The 23,782-nt window shown below is 38.4% G+C and overlaps 1 protein-coding gene across 10 annotated transcripts in view; it reads left to right on the top strand.

Annotated features, from left to right (window-relative positions):
- Positions 1-23,782, top strand: part of DLG2 (discs large MAGUK scaffold protein 2) — a 1,082,159-nt gene that overhangs the window by 697,985 nt on the left and 360,392 nt on the right. For all 10 annotated transcript variants that reach the window (XM_086614508.1, XM_086614488.1, XM_086614523.1 and 7 more), the window contains one exon: positions 12,832-12,956. In XM_086614508.1, coding sequence (XP_086470634.1) covers positions 12,832-12,956 — 125 coding nt within the window. The remainder of the gene's footprint in view (positions 1-12,831; positions 12,957-23,782) is intronic.

Genomic DNA, 23,782 nt, shown 5'->3' with positions numbered 1-23,782 from the left:
CAACAAGAATTTCAGCTTTATTTCTGAGTGTGGCTACTCCTGAAATGAATCAACAAAAAAAAGGTCTTTAGTGACAGAAAAGCTACTGCTGATACCAAGAAAACTAGATGTGAAATGTCAGGAATTCAGATAAAAGATTGGATTTTCAAAAATGTTTACTTATAACCCAGCTGTTTCTTTTTAAATAGGTGATAATTCTGCGAGACATCAATAGGAATAGGTTGATTCTTCTGAAAATTCCACTCATCAAACATATTGCTGTACTTAAATAGGCTTATCTGGGTGAGCAGCATCTGTGTTTGACCCTGAGGGATCTCAGGCTGTGACCTTTCCATAGGGAATCTGAGATCAAGCGAAAATGTCTTTCTTGGCTTTTACTTTTCTTCTTAAAAAGTATATATTGGTCAAATTCTAGTCTAACTTCCTTCCTTCCAGTAGGAATCTCGGCTTAGACTCTATCTGTTCCCCAGCCAGTCTTCCTACTACCTCCAAAAAAGGCAAAAGTGGCATCTGTACAGCTGGGAAGGAGAGGACTTTCTCCATGGATCACAAGACCATTATTCTCTGCCAATGAGTCCCTGACAGCCACCTTTATAATAACGTTACTAAACTTGAAAATTGCTATTAACTTATCCTGGATATTTTTCATATGATTCAACATGATTCATTACCTTTACACATATCTGAAGTAGGATCTAGAGAATTCAGAATTCCTTTGAATTTCCAACAAAAATAATATCTGGTATTATATGTTACTATAGGAATATTGTTGGGAATTGTAGTCTAGTTGTGTTGCACACTGTTCTGTGCATTTAGATATGTGCATACTATATTCAGCCCACTACCAAACATTTTGCAAGTGCTGAAGTGATACCCAAAAAGTCAGTTCAATAAATTCTTACACAAAAAAATTAACCCCTTCCTTGTTGGGTAACAGAAGTAAGTAAAGGATCAGTGAATCTTATTTCAACTGATTTCTAGAAGGGCAGGAAAATCTTGCCTAGGGAATGTTTTTAGTCAAGATGGACAAACAGATACCTGGTTAAAGATTCTTCTTCCCTTCTTCCTCCCAGGACACCTATAAAATTGATTTTTCTAATGTAAAGGAACTGTGCATTTGTCATGTGACAAAATTAATTTGTTTAGTTTCAAAGAACTGCGTAAAAGTTATTCAAGGTAGAGTTTTAGCCTTGGAAAAGGAATTTTTGTGGCAATATAACTATACAAAATGTTTAAGTATCATGTAATTGTTAAGATAAAATTTAGAAGGGAAATTTTAAGTGACTGAGCTATTCCTAGGCTGGCAGCAGATTTTGAAAACTTCTTTTATATTTGTGACACTGGTACGTCAAAGAAGCAGAGAATAATTCAGTTTGGAAGTAAGTTGTGGAGGTCATCTAGTCCAAGCTCCTGCTCAGAGACAGACAGCTTTGAAGCTGTGTCAGATTGCTCAAGGTCATAGCCAGCCAAGTTTACTAAGAATACAAAACAAAATGGACACTGAAATGAAATGTTACAATAAAATAGGGTCAGCACAAAGTTGGAAAAAATGATGAGGTTTGGATGTGTGTCTGTGAAAAACAAAGAAGAATGAATTGCATTTTATGTTATTTATCCCTCTCTGTATTTTTTTCTCAGTGAAATCTATAGTAAGCATCATGGGGCCTGAAAGAAAAATCTTAAGTGTTATTCAAAATAAGAAAGCGTTTCAAAAGCTTGCTTTAATGTGTATTAAAAGAGAAGGTAATGCTGTTCTCTGTGTGCTTAGCCACTAGAGAAGTGAAATGATGGCAAGGTAAGTGATGCAATAGCAAGAATACTCAGTTATTTGCCTTTAGGATTTGCACATGAACTTGAAAGCCTTAAAGGCTTTTTGGTTCGTTAATAGTTTAGCTTTTTCTTCCAGTTTATGTGCCCTGAAGACCATGATTTTGAATAAGGAGGCAAATTAAGAGTTTGAATAAGATTCGGAAAGAAAAGATTATCACAATCTTATGATGGATGTAAACATTCCAGAATTTTAATCTAAATTATTAACCATATATGTATTTAAGCAAAGAAATTATAATAGATAATTGTTGGGCTATAATATGTTTAAAATATGCTAAAAAAAATCACAAGGTTAGATCAACTAAATTTAGTCATTTGATATCTGTGAACATCACAGTCAAATGGGAAAGAACAATAGCTTAGACAGTAGCTTAGAATTTGGGCTTATTCCAGCACCTTTTAAACTCAAGGAGTCTCAAATTCCCCTAAGTGCTTTGCAAAGCAATGCTATAGTGACCGTGTGATCTGTCCAAATAAACCCATTTAGGCACACAGCAGTTTTTCAACACAAAGACTTAAAGCCACAAACTGATTTAACCAAGGGCTTTCCATGTAGTCTCAAGACACCCATTGGGGTTTTCATAGCACTGAATTAGCAGCAGAAAGAGATGAGAGGCGTTTTCCTTTAGAGATGAACCGAAGTCATCAGTAGGAGTTGTGTTCTTTCCTTTTAATTGCTAGCACTATGTGGTGAAATCCTGTTGGTTTCCATAGCTTCAGTAAAATCAGGTTTCTGTTCCCAAAGTTCTTGTACAGAATGTGACTGTCTGCTGCTGACATTGAGTTACATTTAAACGCGTCTTAATTTCCTCAGTTTTTGCAGCTAATTGCATTGTGAAAGCTTCAGTGATGGCCACATCAAAGTTTTGAAAGTAGCCTGACTCTTGAATAATCTTTGCCACTCTTTCAATTCCGGTTAGTGTTTTATTCTTACTCCTATTCTTCCCCACCCCCCTTATGTCTAGTTATTGCTATCACTTAGTGGGCGCCTTCCTTTCCTTGACCTATTTTTTTCACTTTGGATCATGTAGTCCTGGGAGTTCAGAAAGCTCTCAGGGTCTGGTTGATGAGTAGTCTCGTGCTAGCCTGGAGTGATACAATATGACAAAGAAAGATTTTTTCAAGTGGAGTGAAACCTTTCACTCCTCAGAAGCAGCGTTTTCCCTCCTCCAAAGAACTTACATCTGTGTTTTGATGAAACATTGTGGATATTTAGCTTTCTCCCATACTACTTTTCAGCTACTCATCAGACTGTGTTTTCTGTGACATTTGTTTGCTTTCATCGTATGCAGCTAACTAAAAGAGGACATATGTTGCCTAACTTTTCTGTATGAGACAGAATAGGCAAGGTCATATGCTCCCATGAAGCTGGGAAAGACTATTCCTACAGATGCTAATGAAGTAGGACGAGAAACACATTGAAGAAAAAAGTAGACATACATGTTTGTTACAGCTTAGAAGCTGTTAATGAGCTTAATAGAGACACAACAGTGAAAACCAAACCTGAAGTGAGTTTGCATCTATCCTTTTGCATCAATCTGTGTACAGTCGGAGGACACACTGGCATTTTTTCCGTACAGTTCTCCACTTCAGTAGTGGTTTCATTCCTTGTCTAGATTTGCTGTTCTACAGAGTTGTAGATTTCACACGTATTATGAAAAAACTAATCCACTGGAACTTCTATAAAATTCTCCTTCTTGAATGCTGTACTTCATCTGGGCAGAGCTGAAATAACAGTATCCCTCTACAGATCACAAGTGAGAGTAAGCATAGGAAGCAGCAGTCGTAGCCATGTGTATTGCAGTTTTGTAATGAATGTGCTGAACCTGATAAGGGGCTTGAAAACAACAAATGGCACCGTGAGAGATGAAAATCTGTGCCATATGGAGCATAGTATAACTATGGAGTCTCAAAACTCTTGACTCTGGGGAGTGTGCCAGCATATGTGGGAGAAGTGAGAATTTCATGAATTATGTTACTCTTGAGTAGATTTGAAAGTACAAAAGAGCTCAACAACATTCTGATAAATATGCAAATGTCCTTGTTCTCTGAATGAGACAGAAATGTGACTTTGATGTTTAGGCTTTGGAAACTTCAGCTTTGGATAAAACACGGTACAAGAAAAGTACAGTATAGTATAGCATGGGCAAGCACTAGAAAACATTGCTGGAATTATTTAAGTCTAAAGACAGGATGAGATGTGGCAGGATGAGATGTGGCAGGATTAGAAAGGTTTAGTAATAGGGTGAGAGATGGCCAAAGAACCACATACTGTATGGCAGGAAACGGTTTGGTTGTTTAACATATATCACTCCTTCTTCAGAACATAAAAATGATGCTACTATAAATGCCAGATTGTGAAAGAATTGCAAAGCAGAGTCTTGTCTTGTCTTAAGGATTTTAGAGCCTTGAGTAGGTGGGTTTAACAAACATTTTCTACCAAAATCCTGAATTAGATGAAGTGTTTTGCGTATCATAAAATCACCTGTTCATTTCAGTGGGATGAAGCATTAACTTGTTAAGCTGTTGTTTGCAATGTGGCTGCGTGCTGTTGAACTGGGCATTTTTGAGTGATGGGTAAAAGACTCCCACTATATATGTACCATTGAACTAAGCATGGCTGAGTGAAATGTAGAAAAAAAATCCTTAAAAATCCTATCACTTCACTGTCAGATGGCTAAAAGAGAGTTATATTTTTAGGTGAGAAATACTTTGTGGAGAAAAATATTATTGAACAAAGTCTGCAGAAGTACTTAGCACCCTCTGATCTTTCCAACAACCTCAGCTGATCATCCTCTTCTTGGGTTTGGTATATCTACAAGTATTTGCTCAATATAACCATCTTCGGTACCAAACTGAGTAATCTTATCTGCTTTAGCAGAGAGAAAAAGAAAGCCCATGAAAGGCTATTTCAGAGCAGCAGCAAATCCTGGTCTCTATCTAATCCTCACATGACTGTCAATTAGAGTCAGAGTTTTTAATCATTTGTCTCATTTGTAGACTGTTTCTTGATTCACTCTACTTGCCCCACAGCTCTTGGTGGTATTTTTCCCGTCTCTTAATTCTCCACAGTTTTCTAAGCTTGACTCATTCTGAGCTTTCACTTTCTCATGCTGTAGAGTAGTTCTTGAAGAAGCCTGGTATCGTAGAACAAGGGTGAATGTGGTTTATGGAAGGAGGTGTTATTTTTTTTTTATCTCATGTGAGACGATAGTTTTTTCATCTGAAATGGAAGTATCCTGACAGAAGAACCCTAAGGGGAGCCAAAGCTGGTAGCAGCCTTAGCCAGGGCTCAGGTACTGCTGTTTTGTAAAACTGTTTTTGTTATTAAAAAGCTACCCTGTGAGAGATTAATTTTGGACAGAACAAAAATTTGCCGAGCATTCCTACCAAATTGTTTTGAATATCTGTAGAAAAATAGGATTAGTTTCATATTTTACTTTTTATAGGAAAGTTTTAGAAGTATACGTCACTTAAGCAGAAAAGTAAAAATTCAAAATGAGTATTCATTGATTAAAAAACCTACTAAAATGTGTAAAAAGTCATGTTTCAAATTATGTGTCTCAGATAATTTCAAATAAGGGACATATTTTTCTATCACTTGAAATAAACTCAACAGTAGCTTATGAATTAACATTTCCTCACAGTAACATTGACTTACAGGGATGTGCTGCATTGGAAGACTTGAAAAGCAAAACCAAGTAAATCTGCTTATTAACAAAAACAGGATAATTCCTAAGCCAACACCACCATCAAAACAGTGTTCATTACTTATACAGATTGAGAAAGTGCCCTGCCTGTAGCAGCCAAAGCTGAAAAGCTTTAGGGTTTTGGTGCATGTATGTCAAATTCTGGAATTCTGTCAAATGCATACCTGCAAATGCTACACTGACTTCAGAGGATGTAACTTACCTTTGTAATAAAGTATTTTGAAATTTTACATAAACAAGAGAAACCCAGCATTGCTTAAGTTGAAGAAAGGTAAGGATTTACTGAACCTACAGATCATTAGTGCTCTTAAAAAGCTGAAGGATAATTCCCATTGTAAAATTCAATAGACAACTGTTTAAGGAGAATCAAGTAAAAAAAGTAACAAAGTTGATAGGGTCTTTTAAAGTTGTAATAAAGGAAGACAGGAAAAAAAAGCATGTCTTTAAGAATGAGTCAGCTATCATTTTGTGAGCTTTCTCTTGACTAAACTTGCTCTGACAAAAACTGCAAATTTAGGCAGCAATTCATACTTTAAAGCTATCTGTAAAAGATGTGTGAGAGAAAAGCTTTCCACAAATTTGTCTGCAAACACCAGAGTAGAGGTAGGAAGCAGGGGAAAAAACAAAACAAACAACTTGAGATAAAATTATAAGTATTTTAGGTACACTATCAAGAATAATGAACATAGGCAGCGTTTTCTGTTTGTGTTTTCTTTAATATGTAAAATTCTGCTTCTTACAAACGTGGTTTGACAAGAGAAGTTTTTCCTTTAAGTCTCAAAATTTTATAGGGGAACAGAAGAAAGAGAATTATTAGTAGATTACAAATCACAGATTAAGTTATTTATTATCTAATTAACCATTTTCCCCTACCACTTTTGTTCAAAAGCGTGCAGTACTTTTCAGGTGTATATTATTATTGCGCTTTCCCTTTCTCCCCTCTTCCCTCAGCAATAAACTTTTCACAAAGGAACAGCAACAAGTGTGAGCTCACAAAGGCAGCGAGGGTCAAGAATTTTGATTCTCTTTTACATGATCTCATGAATGGACTTGAATGCTTCATCCACAAACACATACGCTGTGACCACTCTTAACTTCCCCTGTATTTAGAATCATAGAATCATAGAATCATAGAACGGTTTGGGTTGGAAGGGACCTCAAAGATCATCTAGTTCCAACCCCTTTGCCATGGGCAGGGAAACCCTCCACTACACCAGGTTGCCCAAAGCCTCATCCAACCTGGCCTTGAACACTTCCAGGGATGGGGCATCTACAACTTCTTTGGGCAACCTGTTCCAGTGCCTCACCACCCTCTGAGTGAAAAATTTCTTCCTTATATCTAACCTAACTCTGCCCTCTTTCAGTTTAAATCCATTGCCCCTGTCCTATCACTACACGCTCCTGTAAAAAGTCCCTCTCCAGCTTTCCTGTAGGCCCCCTTTAAGTACTGGAAGGCTGCTATAAGATCACCCCGGAGCCTTCTCTTCTCCAGGCTGAACAGCCCCAACTCTCTCAGCCTGTCTTCATAGCAGAGGTGCTCCAGCCCTCGGATCATCTTCGTGGCCTCCTCTGGACCCACTCCAGCAGCTCCATGTCCTTCCTGTGCTGGGGACTCCAGATCTGAATGCAGTGTTCCAGGTGGGGTCTCACGAGAGCAGAGTAGAGGGGCAGAATTAGTTACTGATAAGCAGCATTTCTTAGGGCTCAGTGGAAGAGTCATCATACATTTCTGTGATGCTGTTAGGTTTTCTGTGAAGCAGGAACACAATCTTATATGAATAGAAACTTGATGTCCTTACTTGGGCAAAACCCTTGAACACAGTGGAAAGCACTGTAGGCTTGACTTGTGTAAATTCTGTTATCTACATATTACTATTTATTTGCTGTTTGCATAGTTCAGCACATTATGGCTTTATTGACATTAACTTGTATTCCTTAACAGCCGAGCAAAATGGCTCACTTAAAAGCCTCTAAGTAAAAAAAAAATATAAACACAAGTTAATTTCAGTAATAGAGACTGTGGGAGTATATGATGTCACCTGAAACATTTTTCAGCATCTGGAAACTGTTCTGCTATAGCTCCTTATTCTCTCTTGGCTTTTTTGCTGACTGATGGACTCTGAGAGAGAAGGCTTCCTGGTACTCTGCCATGACAGGGTGAGGTTGCCGCAATAGTTAAGTGAATTCTGTGCAGTTCATGTCTATGATTTTTCTAACTTAAATGCCAGAGAGCTTCAAAATTATGTCACTTCAGACAATTATTAGAAAATCTTTTAGGAGCATTGAATTAATTAAGTCATTCAAAAAGTGTCTGTGTGAAGCTGGTGTCAAACGCTGAGCTCTGCTGTCACTGTATTGATTAGAATTAAAAATAAAAAGAAATTAAAATGAAGAACAACTTCTGTGTGATTTTTGTGTGTCTATTTAGTATGGTAAAATACAAACCAGTTGGCCCTTACACAGGGAAGAACTCAGCCTGCTCTCCATGTGCATTTCTGATTCCATTTCTTTTTCTTGGACTTGTATGCTTGTTTGATTTTGTTAAACACTAAATGACTTTACATCATTCATAATCAAACTCTACTCAAAGACAAAATGCTCTTGAGCAGAAAATAGAAAAAAAACGAGACACAATAAGGAGGAAAACACTTGTAGAAGTGTATGGAAGACTATCATCCACAGAGAACTGTAATGTCATGGGAAAATAACTTCAAAAGTTCTCAGCATCAACTTAACTGTTTCCACAGAAGTCAGGGTGGAACATTTCTGAGAGTTACTCTCTGACAAAATAAAAACGCAGCAACTTATGAAGATGCAGCCTGTTATATGGCTGCTCACAGTGGTATCTAAAAGGAGAAGGATGCAAGGTGGAAGGCTAAGAAGGATGGGTCTCATGGCCTTCTGGCTACCCAAAACTGTTACCTGCTAGGGGTTCTTACTTTATTTTTGTGATCGTTACATTGGCAGTGTAACAAGTCTTGAGGGAAGAGATTCAAACTAGCCAGAACTTGCAAGTTTTATTTTCTTCCCCTGACACATGAATCATTCATCATCTTATTCTGACCCTGAGTGTTGTGTTTTAGTGTTGGCAGAAGGTATAACCCCAGTCATCTGAAGTGATACTGTGTTGAAGACAACTCTGCTGGAGGTTGTCTGCCCCTCCAGGGCCAGAAGAATTACAGCCAGGCCTCCTCCCTGCTCAGCCTGAGCTATAAAGACCTCAGCTGATTCTTATGGAGGTGCAAAGCCCTGTCTGAGAAAGGCATAAAGGAGGCAGGCTTGTGTAGTAAACCTTAAGAAGTACTGACCTTCCCTTCAGAGGAGAACAGGAAGGAGACCACTGGGGCTGGGCTGAGGGAAATGATTTTGATTTGGTAGTTTGACTTAAGTTTCTCTGAAAATTAAAGCTGAGCCAAGAGAGAAATTTCAGCTTGGTGGTAAAGTCCTGAGAAGCATGAGATATACAAAATGATTAGAAGGAAACTGAGGCAACGATTTTTTAAGCCTGACTGGGCATGTTGTACGGTGCTAAGCTTTTTGTCGGGCAGTGTGCATGACTGAGGACTTGCAACAAAAGGCAGGGAAGCTGGTAAGAGACTAAATTAACGATTAAAAAAAACACACTCATGCATCTATTGCTGAGTAATTTTATGCAAATCTTCCCTGTATAGTCAGTAACTAATTATATGAGGTTTTTATAACAAGAGCAATTGAGAACTTGGACACAGAGATGGCAAGATTGAGGTCAAGAGATAGTTTAGCTAACATGAATTGAACATAAAATGATTCGGATCTAGACCCTTATATATTAGGTAGTGTGAATAATGATGTTTGAGCAACGCCATTGAAGTTAGTAGGTCTGAGACTTGTTCAGAGCTCTTTTTCCCCTGCATATGTTTTAGGATATTTGACTAAATCTCTTTTACCAAAGAATCCTGACATGAAGCAAGCAAGCATAGTTAGGCCTAAATATGAGTCGCAATTAAAAAGTGTCAATGGAGTATCCCGAGGGAGGAAGACTTCGAGTGCTTTATACCTCTTCTCTGTCTCAGCTGCTGTTAGTTCTTATTAGACATTTATCTACATTGTCACCGGGCCTCTGAGCTCATCATTAACTTGCTGTGTAAGCATCCAAGAGGCGTGAGCCTAGGAATAGAAGGAGGGCAGTGAATTAACTTGACAGATGTTCATGAGGAACCACTTCCAAACCTGAGAGTCAGCATGAGAGAAAGCCTGGATGTTCCCCCTTGGAAAATGCAGTGGCTAAGTGATGGTTCAGCTGTTGTTTTGGGCAGAGGGAAGGCAGACGTTTTCACTGGTTAACATGCAATGACAGGGAGACAAAGATATGCCGAGAAAAGCTGTGAAGATAATTAACACAACTTTTTTTTCTGGGACGGGGACAAAGGAGATGCAAAAAGTAAAGAGTAGGAAGCTAACCATTGTGGAAAGGTTCAAGAAGGGTTGTACTAGTAAGCAGTACTTGATTGGAACTTGGAGTTATAGCTTGTCAACTACAATGAGTTTTTAATATAACAACCATATGCTGATGAACCTGCACACTAGTAGGACGGAGCCCGAGGTGAGAGATCTGTACATCAGTACTGCTGCTCAAACTGACATACAGTAGCTTTTAACCAGAATATTCCTATCACATTATTTTTCAACCCAAGGCTCTTAAAAGGCCAGTTACCCAAGAGTGACGGTAGCCAATGCTTTTTAGCCTTGTTGGTCACGAGCTGAAGTGAAAAGACAGAAGATTTTTCCACGTAGCCAGTGCAGATCCTTTAAGAACCACAGTGGAAACAGTTGTGTAATTGCTCGTAGCTTTTGCAGGGCAGTGCCTGGTGCAGGAAAGCCTTGCAGGGATGCACCCAGCTGCTGAGGCAGCTAGTGTGTGACAGCTCGTCGAGCCTGTTGATCAAGTCAAGGACTGCAGCCAGAATAATTGCTTGAATTTTTCTAGATACAGAAGTGCCAGTGAGGAGTGCTGCCCTGTTCTTTTAAAAGGTTATTCCTAAGGGGCAGAATCGGAATAGACTTGTAGTATAACAGATGCACATTTATGGGTAAATGTCAAGGGCTAGCACTGATTCTCCTGGGAAGTCTGTAGCAGTTTTACCACATCACTGCTTACAGTCGGCACTGCTGTATTTTATAGCTCTAAAAAGTTAATGGAAAAAAGTATACTAGGAGAAAAAGAGTGCAGGGAAAGTGTGAAACCTTTTCAGAAATTATTTCCTGCTAAGAAATCTAAAGCATGTAATGTGAAGAACTGTAACAGCTAAGAACACTCCGCATAACAGGCAAGATGTGATAGTTTTTAAAGCTATTCAGGCATGATTTTTTATTATGATACAGCTGTTTGTGTTCTCTAACTAACTAAATATTATGTCCAGACTTCTTCTTGCTACCCTGCTCTTCCTCTTTCCCTATCAAGGGCAGGTTTTGGGGATTTGGAAATCTAATTCTATTCAGAAACACAGATTATTGCATATTTTTAAAATCTCTTTGGAGTGAAGAATAAAGCCAATAATTTTATTTTAAGTTTTTAGAGGTTTTAGAAATTTGCCCTTGGTTTTAGTAGTGTTTTAAGGCTTTTGTTATAAGCTTCCTGCAATGTGTATAAGTACATATTTTTTCATTCTTATGTGTTGGAAGATTAGCTTCAATAATAATATGACACACAAAAACTTACAGTAGAATATTCTTAAACTATTTTTAGAGTGCATGTTGTTGTGGAGTGCACAGTATAATTAGGCATGTGTTAAAATATTGGGAAAATAACCTGAATCCGCGATGATCCTAATGATGAAAGGGAGATTAAATCAAAGATTTATAATGCTGGCCTGGAGGTGTTTATTAACTCTATAGAAAATATATACAGAGTGTTTCAGTATCATAATGTTTTTCATATTATAGCTAGCTGAGGAGCATTAAAATGTGTGTAGTCCTAAATACTTCTCCTTGGATTATAAATTAGCTCAGTACTGAAAATTTATTCACAATTATATGCTGATAAGAGAGCTGCAGATTGCATGTACATCTCTTGAGTAATGAGAAATGTGTCGCTTGTGAATGTAGAATACTGATAACAGAACTGAGAATTTGACATGCTGCAGGCAGGCAACATGCAGGCTTTCGCACACAAAATGCATTGCATGCTGGACCTACTAATTGATGTACAGGTCAGAAATGCAAAAATTAGATTTAATTTAAATTTTTAAAAAAAAGAAAGCATTGAGGTGCCATTTTTATTAGTAACTGTTCTCACCAGGACTGAACTGAATACCTGTCCACAAGCAGGAGTGAAGGAAATAAACTCCCAATAATGTGAGAAGCTCAGTGAAATAAGACAAAAGTATTTTTAGTGCCCTGAATATAGAATCATAGAGTATTTAATCCGCAGCAGTGTATACATATTCTGCACTATCACGAGTGTTGCATCACTATGATTGGCCTAAATAACTAATTATAAAGATACTTTCGGATGAAAGAGCTTTAAAGGATCGAGTATTGCATTGAATTTATTCACAAGAATGTCTCTGATGAAAGTTGGTTTATAGAGAAAAGCATAATATCTAATATATACTTCCAAAAGAACATTAGAATTGTGGATTTGTATTGTATGTGAAAAACAGTGGCTTAAGTTGCAAGCGTTTGTATGTGTGTACATGCCTATTTATCTTTCACGATATTCTCACAAGTAGTAGAAGCAATAAGAATTGTTGAGTGGACCCTCATGAAGTGTCTTTCAAATATTTCATTCTAGCAAGTCAGTAAGATGAAAGAAATAGTCTTGTGTTTTGGATTTATTTTCTCTTAAAGCATGTGAATCTGAGCAATGATCACTTTTCAGCAGAAAATGGTGTACTAAAATACTTCAGAGTTAAATGTTATTCACTGTTTCTGTTTATAAATGACGGTGGTTTTTAAGTCTTTTTTCAAAGCTCTGAAGTGTTTTTAGCCTCCAGCTCTCATTGACTTGGATAAATTCATATTGGAGTTCAGATGCTAATTTATGTGACTGCTTCTGAAAACAATTAAATTTAGGTCAGATTCTGTTTCTGTAGGAGCATCCATTAACTCTGCCATTAACTTTGGGAAATCTTTGTATTTGCAGCTTCTGGTTTTTAACTGACAATTTTCTTCTGAGTCACCTGCCTTCAAGTATGGAGTTGCCATAAAGTGCATTATTTAAGAAGCAAGGATACTTTGCTCATGCACTGCAAATAAATTCTGTAGAAATCTAGCATCTTGTGATGCATTTATTTTTTTTTATTTTTCCCAGGGGAATTCTGGCCTGGGGTTCAGTATTGCTGGAGGAACAGATAACCCACACATTGGGGATGATCCTGGGATATTCATTACTAAGATTATACCAGGAGGAGCTGCAGCAGAGGACGGAAGACTCAGGTAAAAACTGACTCATTATATATGTTTGGAAACAAAACACATCATTATTATTAATTATTCTCTAGGAGTCAAATGCGAACGGAGTCTTTCATGGGATCAGGGGAAGTAAATGACATGGCTAGAGTCTCCTTTCTGCCAAGGTAGAAGAGCTGATTTAAATAGCTTAAAGCAACTGAATAAGGTTAGTTAAGTCCTGCCACCTCCATCTTTCTACTAGTCATTTCATTTAGTACAAAAGGCAAGATGGGAATTGGAGGAGGAAACAGGTATATCAGCATGAAAGTCTTCTCTGCTTGGTCTTTGTATGTTCATGGCTGAAGAGCTGTGCATCGGTGCATTAAGGGTCTCGACTTCCCAAACTACAGAGCCATTGATCAATAGTCATAGCTATTTGTAGAGGCTTTCTGTTATTTGACTGCAGTATGAGGTGTGCTTACAGCTGTTTCCAAACATTTTTTTGCTCTGTGAGGATGTGATGACTATGCTCTATATTCTGAGTCGCCTTCAGAATAGTCTATTGCTGTAGCTCCAGAGATGGAAACGTGTTAGTTGTTGTGGTTCTCAAATACATGGAAGCACATCTCTTAAACAAGAGGAAGCGCAGAAGTCCATGTGCTGCTTTTTCCTTATGGACTGAATGGAGAAAGGCTTCTGTCTATCACAGAGACTGCCACCCACCTGTCCATTGTGAAACCTGCTGATGCTCCAAAAAGGCAATTTAACTGGAAAGACTGGGATACAATTCTGAAGCTTTCATGATCTCAGCACTGGAATCTAAGATGTGGGAGCCTTTGCCAAAAACAGATGGTCTAAAATTCATGAAATGTGACCAGATGGTAACAATAACGTTTTGCCAAAGCCTTTTCCTTTAATTCAAAGTTAAAAGTAGGTGGAGTTGGCCAGTTTTTAGAGCAAGTTTTGGATATTTCTTGTACTAGGTTAGTAATTTGATTTTGGAAAGTATTTTTATTTTTACTGTGCTGCTGATGAGGAGTCATGGTGGTTGGCAGCACCTGAAGAATTTACAGTCTAAATAAGATTGTAGACAAAAGGAGTAGGAATAATCTCACGTAACATTATGACTAAAATCCAGCAATCTACCCCTAAGCTAGTCATCTTAGAGTCTCCTCATAGTCAGTGAAGAAAAACCTAAGCATTTCTAGGCCGTGATTCATCTCATCCTAAGGTCAATGTCTAAAACAGAACAGAAGAATCACATCTTAAGAGCCTATATTTTCACTGGTGAGTCAAATGAAAGGGAGGTTCTTCAACCAGATCAGCGACAGTGATCTATGCTGCAAAGGTCTGCACTGAGCCAGACGAGCTTCATGCAAAACAGAGCATGAGGAAAGAGCAGTATTTGGAAATCATGCTATCAAATTTGACATGATGAACAGCATAAGGGGCTCTTAAACCTGCATCTGCCTTTCCACAAATAAGAAAGAATCCTTTGCAAAAAATAATATCTTTTTAGTAGAGTTTTTTTAATTACTTTTGAAAGCTTTTCTAGTTTAGGCCATTAAAAAGACAGAAGCCATTGCAGTATTTCGTAGTGCTATCTTTATATGGAATCAAGTATTTCACAACTCATTTCTGTACTAATTAACTACTGTAAATTTAACTCATGATTATTTAGCAATTACTATGTGGTAAAGGTCTTAGAAAGAGCTTCTAAACACACAAAAGATAGCATACTAATGCAATTCATCAATCCATATTAAGATTAGACCCGGCAAACTTTGTGTTTTGTGATAAAAGTTTAGTAGTATAAGCATAGTTATCTTACTATAAAGACTTAGAAAATATTCTTAGAGTGTAGTATTTGTTAGCACAGTTTGATGTAAAATGTTATATTTGGCATAGTGGTTTTCCTATTCTCATTTGTAAACATAGTTTACACCAAACTCCTCTCTTGTTAATACTGAATATCTGGATGCAATTAATTCAAATTAGATATGCAGAACTTTTTTACTTGAAAGAAAAGTGCAAACACACTGAAACATGTCTCTGAAACTGCCATTAAGGAAATGGATTGACTTAATCCTACGGGTTTGACGAGGGGCTGGCAGAGTGGGGCACTGGCTGGTGAGTGGGGTCAGGGTGAGGCCCAGCGGGTATCTAATGTGCACTACTGGGACTTGTAGTGCCCTTCTGTAGTATGTAAAAGTTCTGACTGGGCAGGACCAGCTTGACTGGCAGACCCCCTAGTGCTGACTAACCAAGTGGCTTTTGCTAAATGTGTATCCCAATGTTTGAAAGTTCCACCTTTGCTCTCAGTGTGGTTTTTAGCAGTCCACTGTAATGTTCGATCTTCCTGGAAGCTGGTGCATCGCAAGGAAGATAACACGATAACGGATGTTCAGGGTGGGAGAGGGTGACCAAGTGGCTGTGTGGTGTTTCATTTCCAGCTGGAAACACAACAGTCCTTCTTTGGAACCCAACGTGGACTGTCGTGGTTTAGCCCAGCTGGCAATGAAATGCCACACAGCTGCTTGCTTGCCCTCCTGCAGCCCTGGGGAATGGGGAAGAGAATTAAAGGGAAAAAGGGAAGGAGACTCATGGGTTGAGATAAGAACAATGTAATTAAAATAATAATATAAAAAGTAAAAATTATAAAATAATAATATGTGAATATATATATATTGATGATAATAGATACAAATAAGTGAGGTACAGTATAATTGCTCACTACCCAGTGACCAACACTTGTCCCGTCCCGACAAACAATCCCAAAACAGCTAAGTCCCGACAACGCAATGCTGGATAAGCAAAAGGCCTAAAGAAAGAGAGAGACAGAGACAGAAGGATAGAACTCTGGGAGACGGAGAGCCCGAGAGAGAGCCCTCAGAAGAGTTCCCAGAAGAGCAAAAGTTCTTCTTCGCAGTCAACTCACAACTACACTGAGCACGATGTTGCATGATATGGAAAACTCCATTGGCCAATTTGTCCCTTAATCCCAAGTCTAAGTTCAAATCATAAGGGGAGTTGTGGGCCCTTTGTCCCAGCTGTGCTCCCTCCCAGCCTGTTGTGCTCCTGCACGCTGGCAAAAGCACAACAACCTGAAAGGTTCTTGCTGTCTCAGTATCAACCACAGATATCAGTGCGCTATCAACATCCTTCTCATAATGAGTCCCAGACTAAATCCAAAACACAGAGCTCTTCTAGATACTAAAGAGAAAAACTAACTCTGTCCCAGCCAAAACCAGGACAACACTAAAAGGAAAATCTCAACTTTTTTTACCTGAATATCACACGGTACAAATTATACAGAGTATCTGGAGTTCTGTATGCTCCTGAATGCTCAAAGGGGTTTTTTTCCTGTCTCAGTTTCCCACAAGCCCTTCTAAAACTTTGTAGTAGACGAGAATTTGCACTGACCCATCTTTCCCACTCTTGCAGTCAAACATTAACTGCGTACTTACATGATGCTTTAATGTTACAGAACATTGCTCTTTCAGCATTTCGTAGCAAAATGGCAGAAATCAAAGATCTCACCATGATTTCCAAGAAAAAATTCTGTCTGGAATTGCATATGAACATCTTAGTAGGTTTTGATGGTGAGACTGTATTTTATTTCACATTTTCGTAGGGGAAAATTCCTCCTTTCCTCGTTTTACCCAGTCAAGTGAGTTTCACTTTGTTACAATGTTAGCGAGGACACAATCTTGTCATGTTTTAGGAACACGTGAAAAAATATACATCGGTGATTGTTATTGATATACCACTGAAGAGAACAGCTATGCTAGGGCAGTCTCCACTGACTTAACATGATAATTAATTTTACATAAGAGAGTTTATCAGCTAAGGCCACTCTATAGGAACAAAAGCTCAACAACATGCAGCAACATCTGCCAAGAACAGCAATAACCTGAGAATGGGAGATTGCTGTTGATGGACAGAAGAACTATACACTTTCTGATGTCCATTTTGCCTCAGACTCTGCCTGCAGATACTCTGTATTATGTAGCAGTGTGAACTGTTTGAACTGGCTTTTAAATCTACTGTCTGTTTTTAAATCATGAAAGCCTGTAAAATCACTTTTACTGCATTTTACATGAAGTCCTTTTGATCTGCCTTAGCTGAGTGAAGTTCTTCAAACAGTGAGACTGTGAAAATGACCTGCAAGAAATGGACTTCACGCTACAGACCCTTGCAAATCTTTTATGTGTATATATGGGTTGATAAGTGGAGGAGTAGGTCAACTGGAGCTTCACATAAGTCCAACAAAAGCAAACGCAACCTCCTGCACCTGGGAAGGAGTAACTCTCTGTTGAAGTAGAGAGTGGGGTTTGGAAGGCTAGACAACAGCTTTGTAGGGAAGGACCTGAGAGTCCTGGCGGGCAATTTATAGTTACAAGTACATAAATATCAGGTATAAATGCCTGATGGGAGGGAATGAAAACAATGAAGTCAAACTCTTATCAGTAGTGCCCAGTGACAGAGCAAAGCAGCGATGGACACAAAACACATGACACTCCATCTGAACATCAGGAAACACTTTTTTTACTGTGAGGGTGACTGATTCTGGGCACAGGTTGCCCAGAGAGGTTGTGGAGTCTCCATCCTTGGAGACATTCTATGATTCTGTAATTCCATATTCAAAACCTGACCAGACATGTTCCTGGACAACCTGTTCTAGCTAACCTTGCTTCAGCAGGGAGGGCTTGACAAGGTGATCTCAAGAGGTGCTGTCCAACCTAAATTATACTGTGATTCTGTAATTTGCACCTGAGTCAGCAGTGTGCCCTGGCAGCGATGAAGGCCAGCATGAAGGTCAGCAGAGATGCACAGAGGAAGGACTAGAGGCAACAGTCACATGTTGCAATAAGGGAAATTCCAATTGGGTCAGAGGAAAAAAAATAAACTTTTTAATGAGCGTAGTAAAGCACTGTAACTGGTGGTTCAGTGAGGTTATGGGATCTTTGTCTTCAGAGGGATTCAAAATTCATCTGGACAAAGTCCTGAGCAATGTGATTGAACTTTCAAGTTGGCCCTCCTTTGAGCAGGAGTTTGAACTAGATGACCTCCAGAAGTCCCTTCCAACCTGAATTGTGCTCTGATTCTGTAGATTATTCTTATACATCAAACCTCTGTGTGAGACTTGAACAAAAGTGATTAAGTTCCTGGGTTTTTTCCTTTACTGGAGAACAGTACTTTTATTGACACTAGGCACAATGTATAGTGTGGGTTTGTGTTGCTTCATGGACCATAGCTCTACTTCAAAAATAGTAAAAGTTACCAGCCACTTCAGACTACATTCATTTTAATAAAACATTTCTGCTTTTCACAGACTTCTTGAACTTTCAAATATTAATCACAGGAGGGACCCATAAAGATCATCAAGTCCAACTCCCTGCTCCTCGCAGGACCACCTAAAACTAAACCATATGACTAAGAGCATCATCCAGACGCTCCTCAAACTCTGACAGGCTTGGTGCCATGACGACTTCCCTGGGGAGCCTGTTCCAGTGATCAACCACGCTCTCAGTGAAGAGCCTTTTCCTATTGTTCAATCTGAACTGACACAGCTTCATTCCATTTCCTCATGTCCTATCACTGGTCACCAAAGAAAAGAGATCAGCACCTTCTGCTCCACAGCCCCTCCTCACTCCCCATGAGGAAGTAATAACTACTATGTTTACATACTACCCTCTCTGAAATGCACTGACTTCTAGAACTAGAACTAGCATAAGAACTAATACTCTTGCACAATTCAGATTTTAGAAGACATTTTAGGTAAATACATGAACTCCTAATCTTGCAAAATACAGAAAGCTGGGGAATCTTTTATGATGTCCGTACAATATATGAAAAAAATTCATATATAGTAAACAATATATAGTAAATAATTTCAAGGAATATTTTTTTAATTTGATTACTTTAGCTAAATGTAAACATAATAAACTTGCAACTAACTGAAAATTAGTTTTTTTTTTCTGAATGCTGCATATCACGTTTCTTTGAAGCTTTGAGTTTCATGTCAGTGACAGACAGAATATAAAACCTCCAGAAGGAGCAACCATTCCCACTGAGTTGAAGGAGAATTTCTCCCAACAGTTTGATCTTTTAAGACTTTTGATGCATAAAAACTTCTGCTTCTATCTCACAAATGTCAGTTGTCCATGGGCAAACATCTGCTTTTTAATAAAGAAGCTCTGAATCTAGACTTCTTTTACACTGTAGAAGAAAGAGAATTCTAGTAATTTATGGCTCAGTGCCTTCTTTTGTTTTATTTAAGTTTGTGTCAGAGAAAAAAATATAGGAGTTGGCTCAATCTCCTAGATAATGTAAAGAATTTCAATATGCTATCTCAGTAGTTCCTCCTATTGACACTTATTGATCGTAAATGAAATTCTGGCTTCTAAAAGGCAACACACATCTAAAAAATTCATCATACTCTGTGAAAAGAAGAGTCATCAGCTTATGGAACTAGAAGCACAGTGTGGTGGTATAACTTGATTGAAAAAAAAAAAAGCCATTAGTAAAAGAATAATTCAAAGCTTTCAATTATGACGAAGTTTAAAAGAGCAGAGACACCCAAAATATGAGTTTATTTTCAGGGATCGTAAACCAAAACTGGTTTGAGTCAGGCATCATTCTTTCTGTTTATAGTTCCTCACAGTCCAATTCCGATCTTATGGTGGAGGTATTTTTCTCAAAACTCTGTCTGCAGGAATGAGTGGGTCGTATGATTTCCTTATCTATTGCTATCAGAAAATACACTTTTTGTTTTGTGAAGGCAAGTTTGAAAATGTGAATTTAAAAGATCTTGGGATCTAAAAACCAAATAAAAGAGTCTTGGATAGAACAAGGATTCATATCTTATGTTTTATACCAATCTCTTGATCATAGGAATCTTACTGAACCTGTGATTCAAAATCAGTTACTGCATATGTGACTGAATGCGTTTATTCACAGATAGGTTTGGACGGCCTTGAGCTTTAATTTCAAGGGTTAAAGTTGTAGCAAAGGTTATTTTGGTATTTGAGCCTGAGCTGTACTCAAGAGGAAAGATGGCTGATGTGAGGGGTGAGTCAAAGGGAAGAAAGTGGTTGTGCCTGGAGGCACACTGCCCTGGTAAGCCCCCCCCCCCCCCCCCCCCCCCCCCCCCCCCCCCCCGTAGCTGTTTCATTCATTCTTTCTTCTAGGAAACTGGTTTCCAGTCTCTCTCCATTTGTGAACCTATCATTTTTTTTCTCCTTAGAAGTGTGGATATTTGTAAGGAGCACTTAAACACATTGAGAACAGTGATTGATTGAGAGTTCTCTTTGGCAGCCTAATCAGAAACAGCACACGTACCCCCAGCTATCTGAATACCATGGGCTAAAAGCTACTAAAGCTGTCCAGTGTTTATCTTTCCTTTGTAAATGTGTCTTTCCTGATATTACTCTAATTACTGATTGCCAGGAGGTTTTAGATTGTGAAACTGCAGCATTTTTAAGGCACGCTGTGTTGTTCTACCATCACCATAACAGTTAACCCCACTGGACTTTTTCCCTGGAGCTCTCAAAGTGATTTGGTGTGGGGAAAGGAACATAACACACATGCTAATGGGAGGAGACAAGAACAGAAATAACTTGCCCTCAGTCATCTAGTAAATCAGGGAGAAAGCTTGGAATAGAACAGTGATTCCTTCTCTCGTATTTCTGTGCCTTACAGGCTTCAGTTAAATGCCTACCAGGAAAGGTTTTAAACAAATTATATTTATGTTCCCTTTAGTTGTCAACTAACCCACTGCAATGTGTCAAAGGACTATAAATTTAGTTAAGTACACATGGCAGGAGAGCAACTCTGAAGATAAGACCCTTTCTCTTGCAAATTTTATTAACAAAAAACAAATTAAGAAAAACGACTTTAAAGGTAAAGATTGCATTCTGATCAGATTTTTAAAATATTTCTGTGTTTCACTAAAGATGAACACAAGAGGAAATATTACAATTCCGTGCTATTTGTTCTAAGCTGGAAAACTGGAATTAAGAAACACGCTGTGTAACTAGTGTGTGCAGTTCACCTGAGAAACTCAAAGGAAAGAAGAAATGAAGAGGAAAAGAAGCGAGTCCCCACTTGAGAGCCGGCTAGAAAAAGGATCCCCCTCAGTCTTTGCCCCATGGGCTGTGCTGACAGTGCTTTGCCTGTGATGAAAAGTCTGAAACCTAAATCCCTCCAGCAGCATCAGACACACAGTTGTTGCCTGTTGGTATCCATTTGTAGCTTTAGACTGATTAGTAAGAAGAAGTGAATTGGGAGTGATAACAGGAAAAAACTAGGGGCTTTTCCAGATTAATGTGAAGAGCCTTTCCCAGGAGAGATCATGTACTTTACAAGCGTGTCATGTGTCCCTAATCCAGTTTGGGCAACTGGCTTTATTTCACAGTCATTATATATCAAAACAGAAGTGTGTCTGCTTTGTGATTCACTGTCTAAGTCCCTGTTTGTTAACTTTTGATCTTGTATTAAGCCTATCAGTACCAGGTCTATGTGCGTTGCAATGGCATAAAGCTTGTTCAGGATGTTATTATAATTACAGTGCTGCCACAAAACACTGATTCATATCTTCACTGTTTACAGGCCTCTGACAATGCTATTAGTTCAGTACATAATTTAGTAAAAAGTTAATAAAGAGACATTCACCCCATTAGACAAAACATGCTTGCTTTGCAGACAGTCATAAATTAGATTGTGAATTATTGACTGCTCACTCTGTCCTGGTTTGTGTTAGGAAGTTTGATCTTATTAACTCTGTTTGTCTGTGTATCTGTGCGTATCATTTTTTTAAGCTACTGTGGAAGTGAAAAAAAAAAAAGAATTACCACAGAGGATCTACATGAAAAAAAAAGGCAGGTCATAAAATCAAAATCCTATTTTCATACATTATTTTTAAAGTTGACGATGGCTTATTATGACTCAAGTTCGAAATTATCAACTTATTTTCACCAATGAAATATGTTACCATGTATCTTTTCTGTTGCTTTCACCACTTCACTTTTCTTTAGCTGAATCCTTTTTTTCCCGTTTTCTTCTATGAAGGTAATATTCCTTATTTGGTATTACAGAGCCCCAGCATGTCTCTGAAATTGATTATATTTCTGCTTTTCCTATTTTGAAAATAATTTGGTAGGCTGTAAAAATTCTCTTGTGCAAGAAAGAATTCTCTTTCCAGCTCCAGCAGGGGGATTGGACTAGATGATCCTTTGAGGTCCCTTCCAATCCCTAACATTCTGTGAAAGTGCAAGAAAGGAAAGGGAAATTGTGTTTTAATAGCTGAACTCTCAGGTAAAGAGAATAGAATTTAATGTGAAGAAAAAGGTACCTCTCTGGCTTGTGGCATTTGAAACTGGTGTATTTTAGGGTCCTCTTTATAGATAGCACTGATGAACATTTTTTGTAGAAATTTTCTTTTGTAACACAAAGGATCACTTTCCTTCCGCTGTAAGTTTCTGAGCTGTTTTCCACTGATTGAAACCACTGCTTAGGAATAGCACTTAAGCAATGTAGTGTGTTACTGGGACTTTAGATACACTGCAGTTATATAATGCCCATTGCACTAGGCATTTCGTGCAATGGCACTGAACTGGTTAACAGATCTCTCTCCCAAGTCTTCCTTTAGTACCCATCCTGCCTGAAATTACAGTCCCCTCAGAGCACTGCAGCAGGACCACAGCACCATGCAGCCAAATCCAAGTGATTATTTCATCAACATGTTTCTGCTGCTACTGCAGTTACGAGTTTAAACAGCTCGGTGATAATTTATCTGGAGTAAGAAGCCTTCTGTGGTTACATACTTCAGAAATCATCAGCTCTCTGTGGAGTCTAGTGTTAGTCAAGGAAAAAATATTTCACATCTGTTCCTATACTCGACAGGTGTAACCCTCTGGGGTACTGTTCAATTCTTCATTTCTTTCAATTCCCACTGAACCTGAAAATAAGATTTTTCGATGAAGAAGAAACTGACTTCAGCTATCATTAAAAAAATCAAGTTCCTTATCACCAGCAAAGCTCTGATTCCAAAACTTTTAAGAAAAAGCTTAGTCAACTTTTTGCTTCTGACAGCCAAAACTACTAACACACGGTGAGACAATCTGTTCATACACTGTCAAAACTCTCGGCTGCAGTTTGAATAGACACTTGGAATTTCAGACTTTTGCCAAACCATATTTCCTGACAGTACCTCATCACTGTTGTCACATTCCTTCCTCTGCTTTTACTTCAGATGTTAGAGCAGGAGTTTTAAATTTATTTCCCCATGGCATGCGAGTTTTAAATTTATTTCCCCATGGCATGCGAGTTTTAATATCAAACTTGCAAAATAGTACTTTGTTTGGATGCGTTGCTTACATTGTGCCATTCTGCATATTACTCTGAATCACAGAAAAGCATCACAAAAAGAAAGGTGTTTTTCTTTTCACTTACCTATTTGCATTCTACTCAAGGTTGTAGCTAACTCTCTGTTAAGTGTGTACCCTAATGCTACTGATGCTCTGAAACTGATGAAGTTTCTCACTGAACTTGAACTACACGTTTTCTCCTCCTTTTTTTTTTTTTTTTTTTTTTCCTTTTCTTTTTTGACGCTACACCTTTGTTTGGAATAGCAATTCTCAATCAAACCGGAGCGGAAGGGAGGGTTTTCTACTTGTCAGTGCAAGTGCCAGGGAGGCAGGACTGCTCAGTTGTGTTCTCGACTTGCTATGCCTGATCTGTGGCAACACTTTTCTTCTTTTGTGCTAAAGTTTCCCCATTTGTGAAACGGGTACAGCGATCATTATCTTTGCCTCGCGGGGCTTGTTGTGAAGCTTAAACGAGTTCATATTTGCAAAGCGCTTTGAGAG

Source organism: Tauraco erythrolophus, chromosome 1 (assembly GCF_009769465.1).
Source record: "Tauraco erythrolophus isolate bTauEry1 chromosome 1, bTauEry1.pri, whole genome shotgun sequence".
NCBI classification, from domain to species: domain Eukaryota; kingdom Metazoa; phylum Chordata; class Aves; order Musophagiformes; family Musophagidae; genus Tauraco; species Tauraco erythrolophus.
The sequence above is the reverse complement of the archived record's forward strand: the minus strand, read 5'-3'. Positions and strand labels throughout refer to the sequence as shown.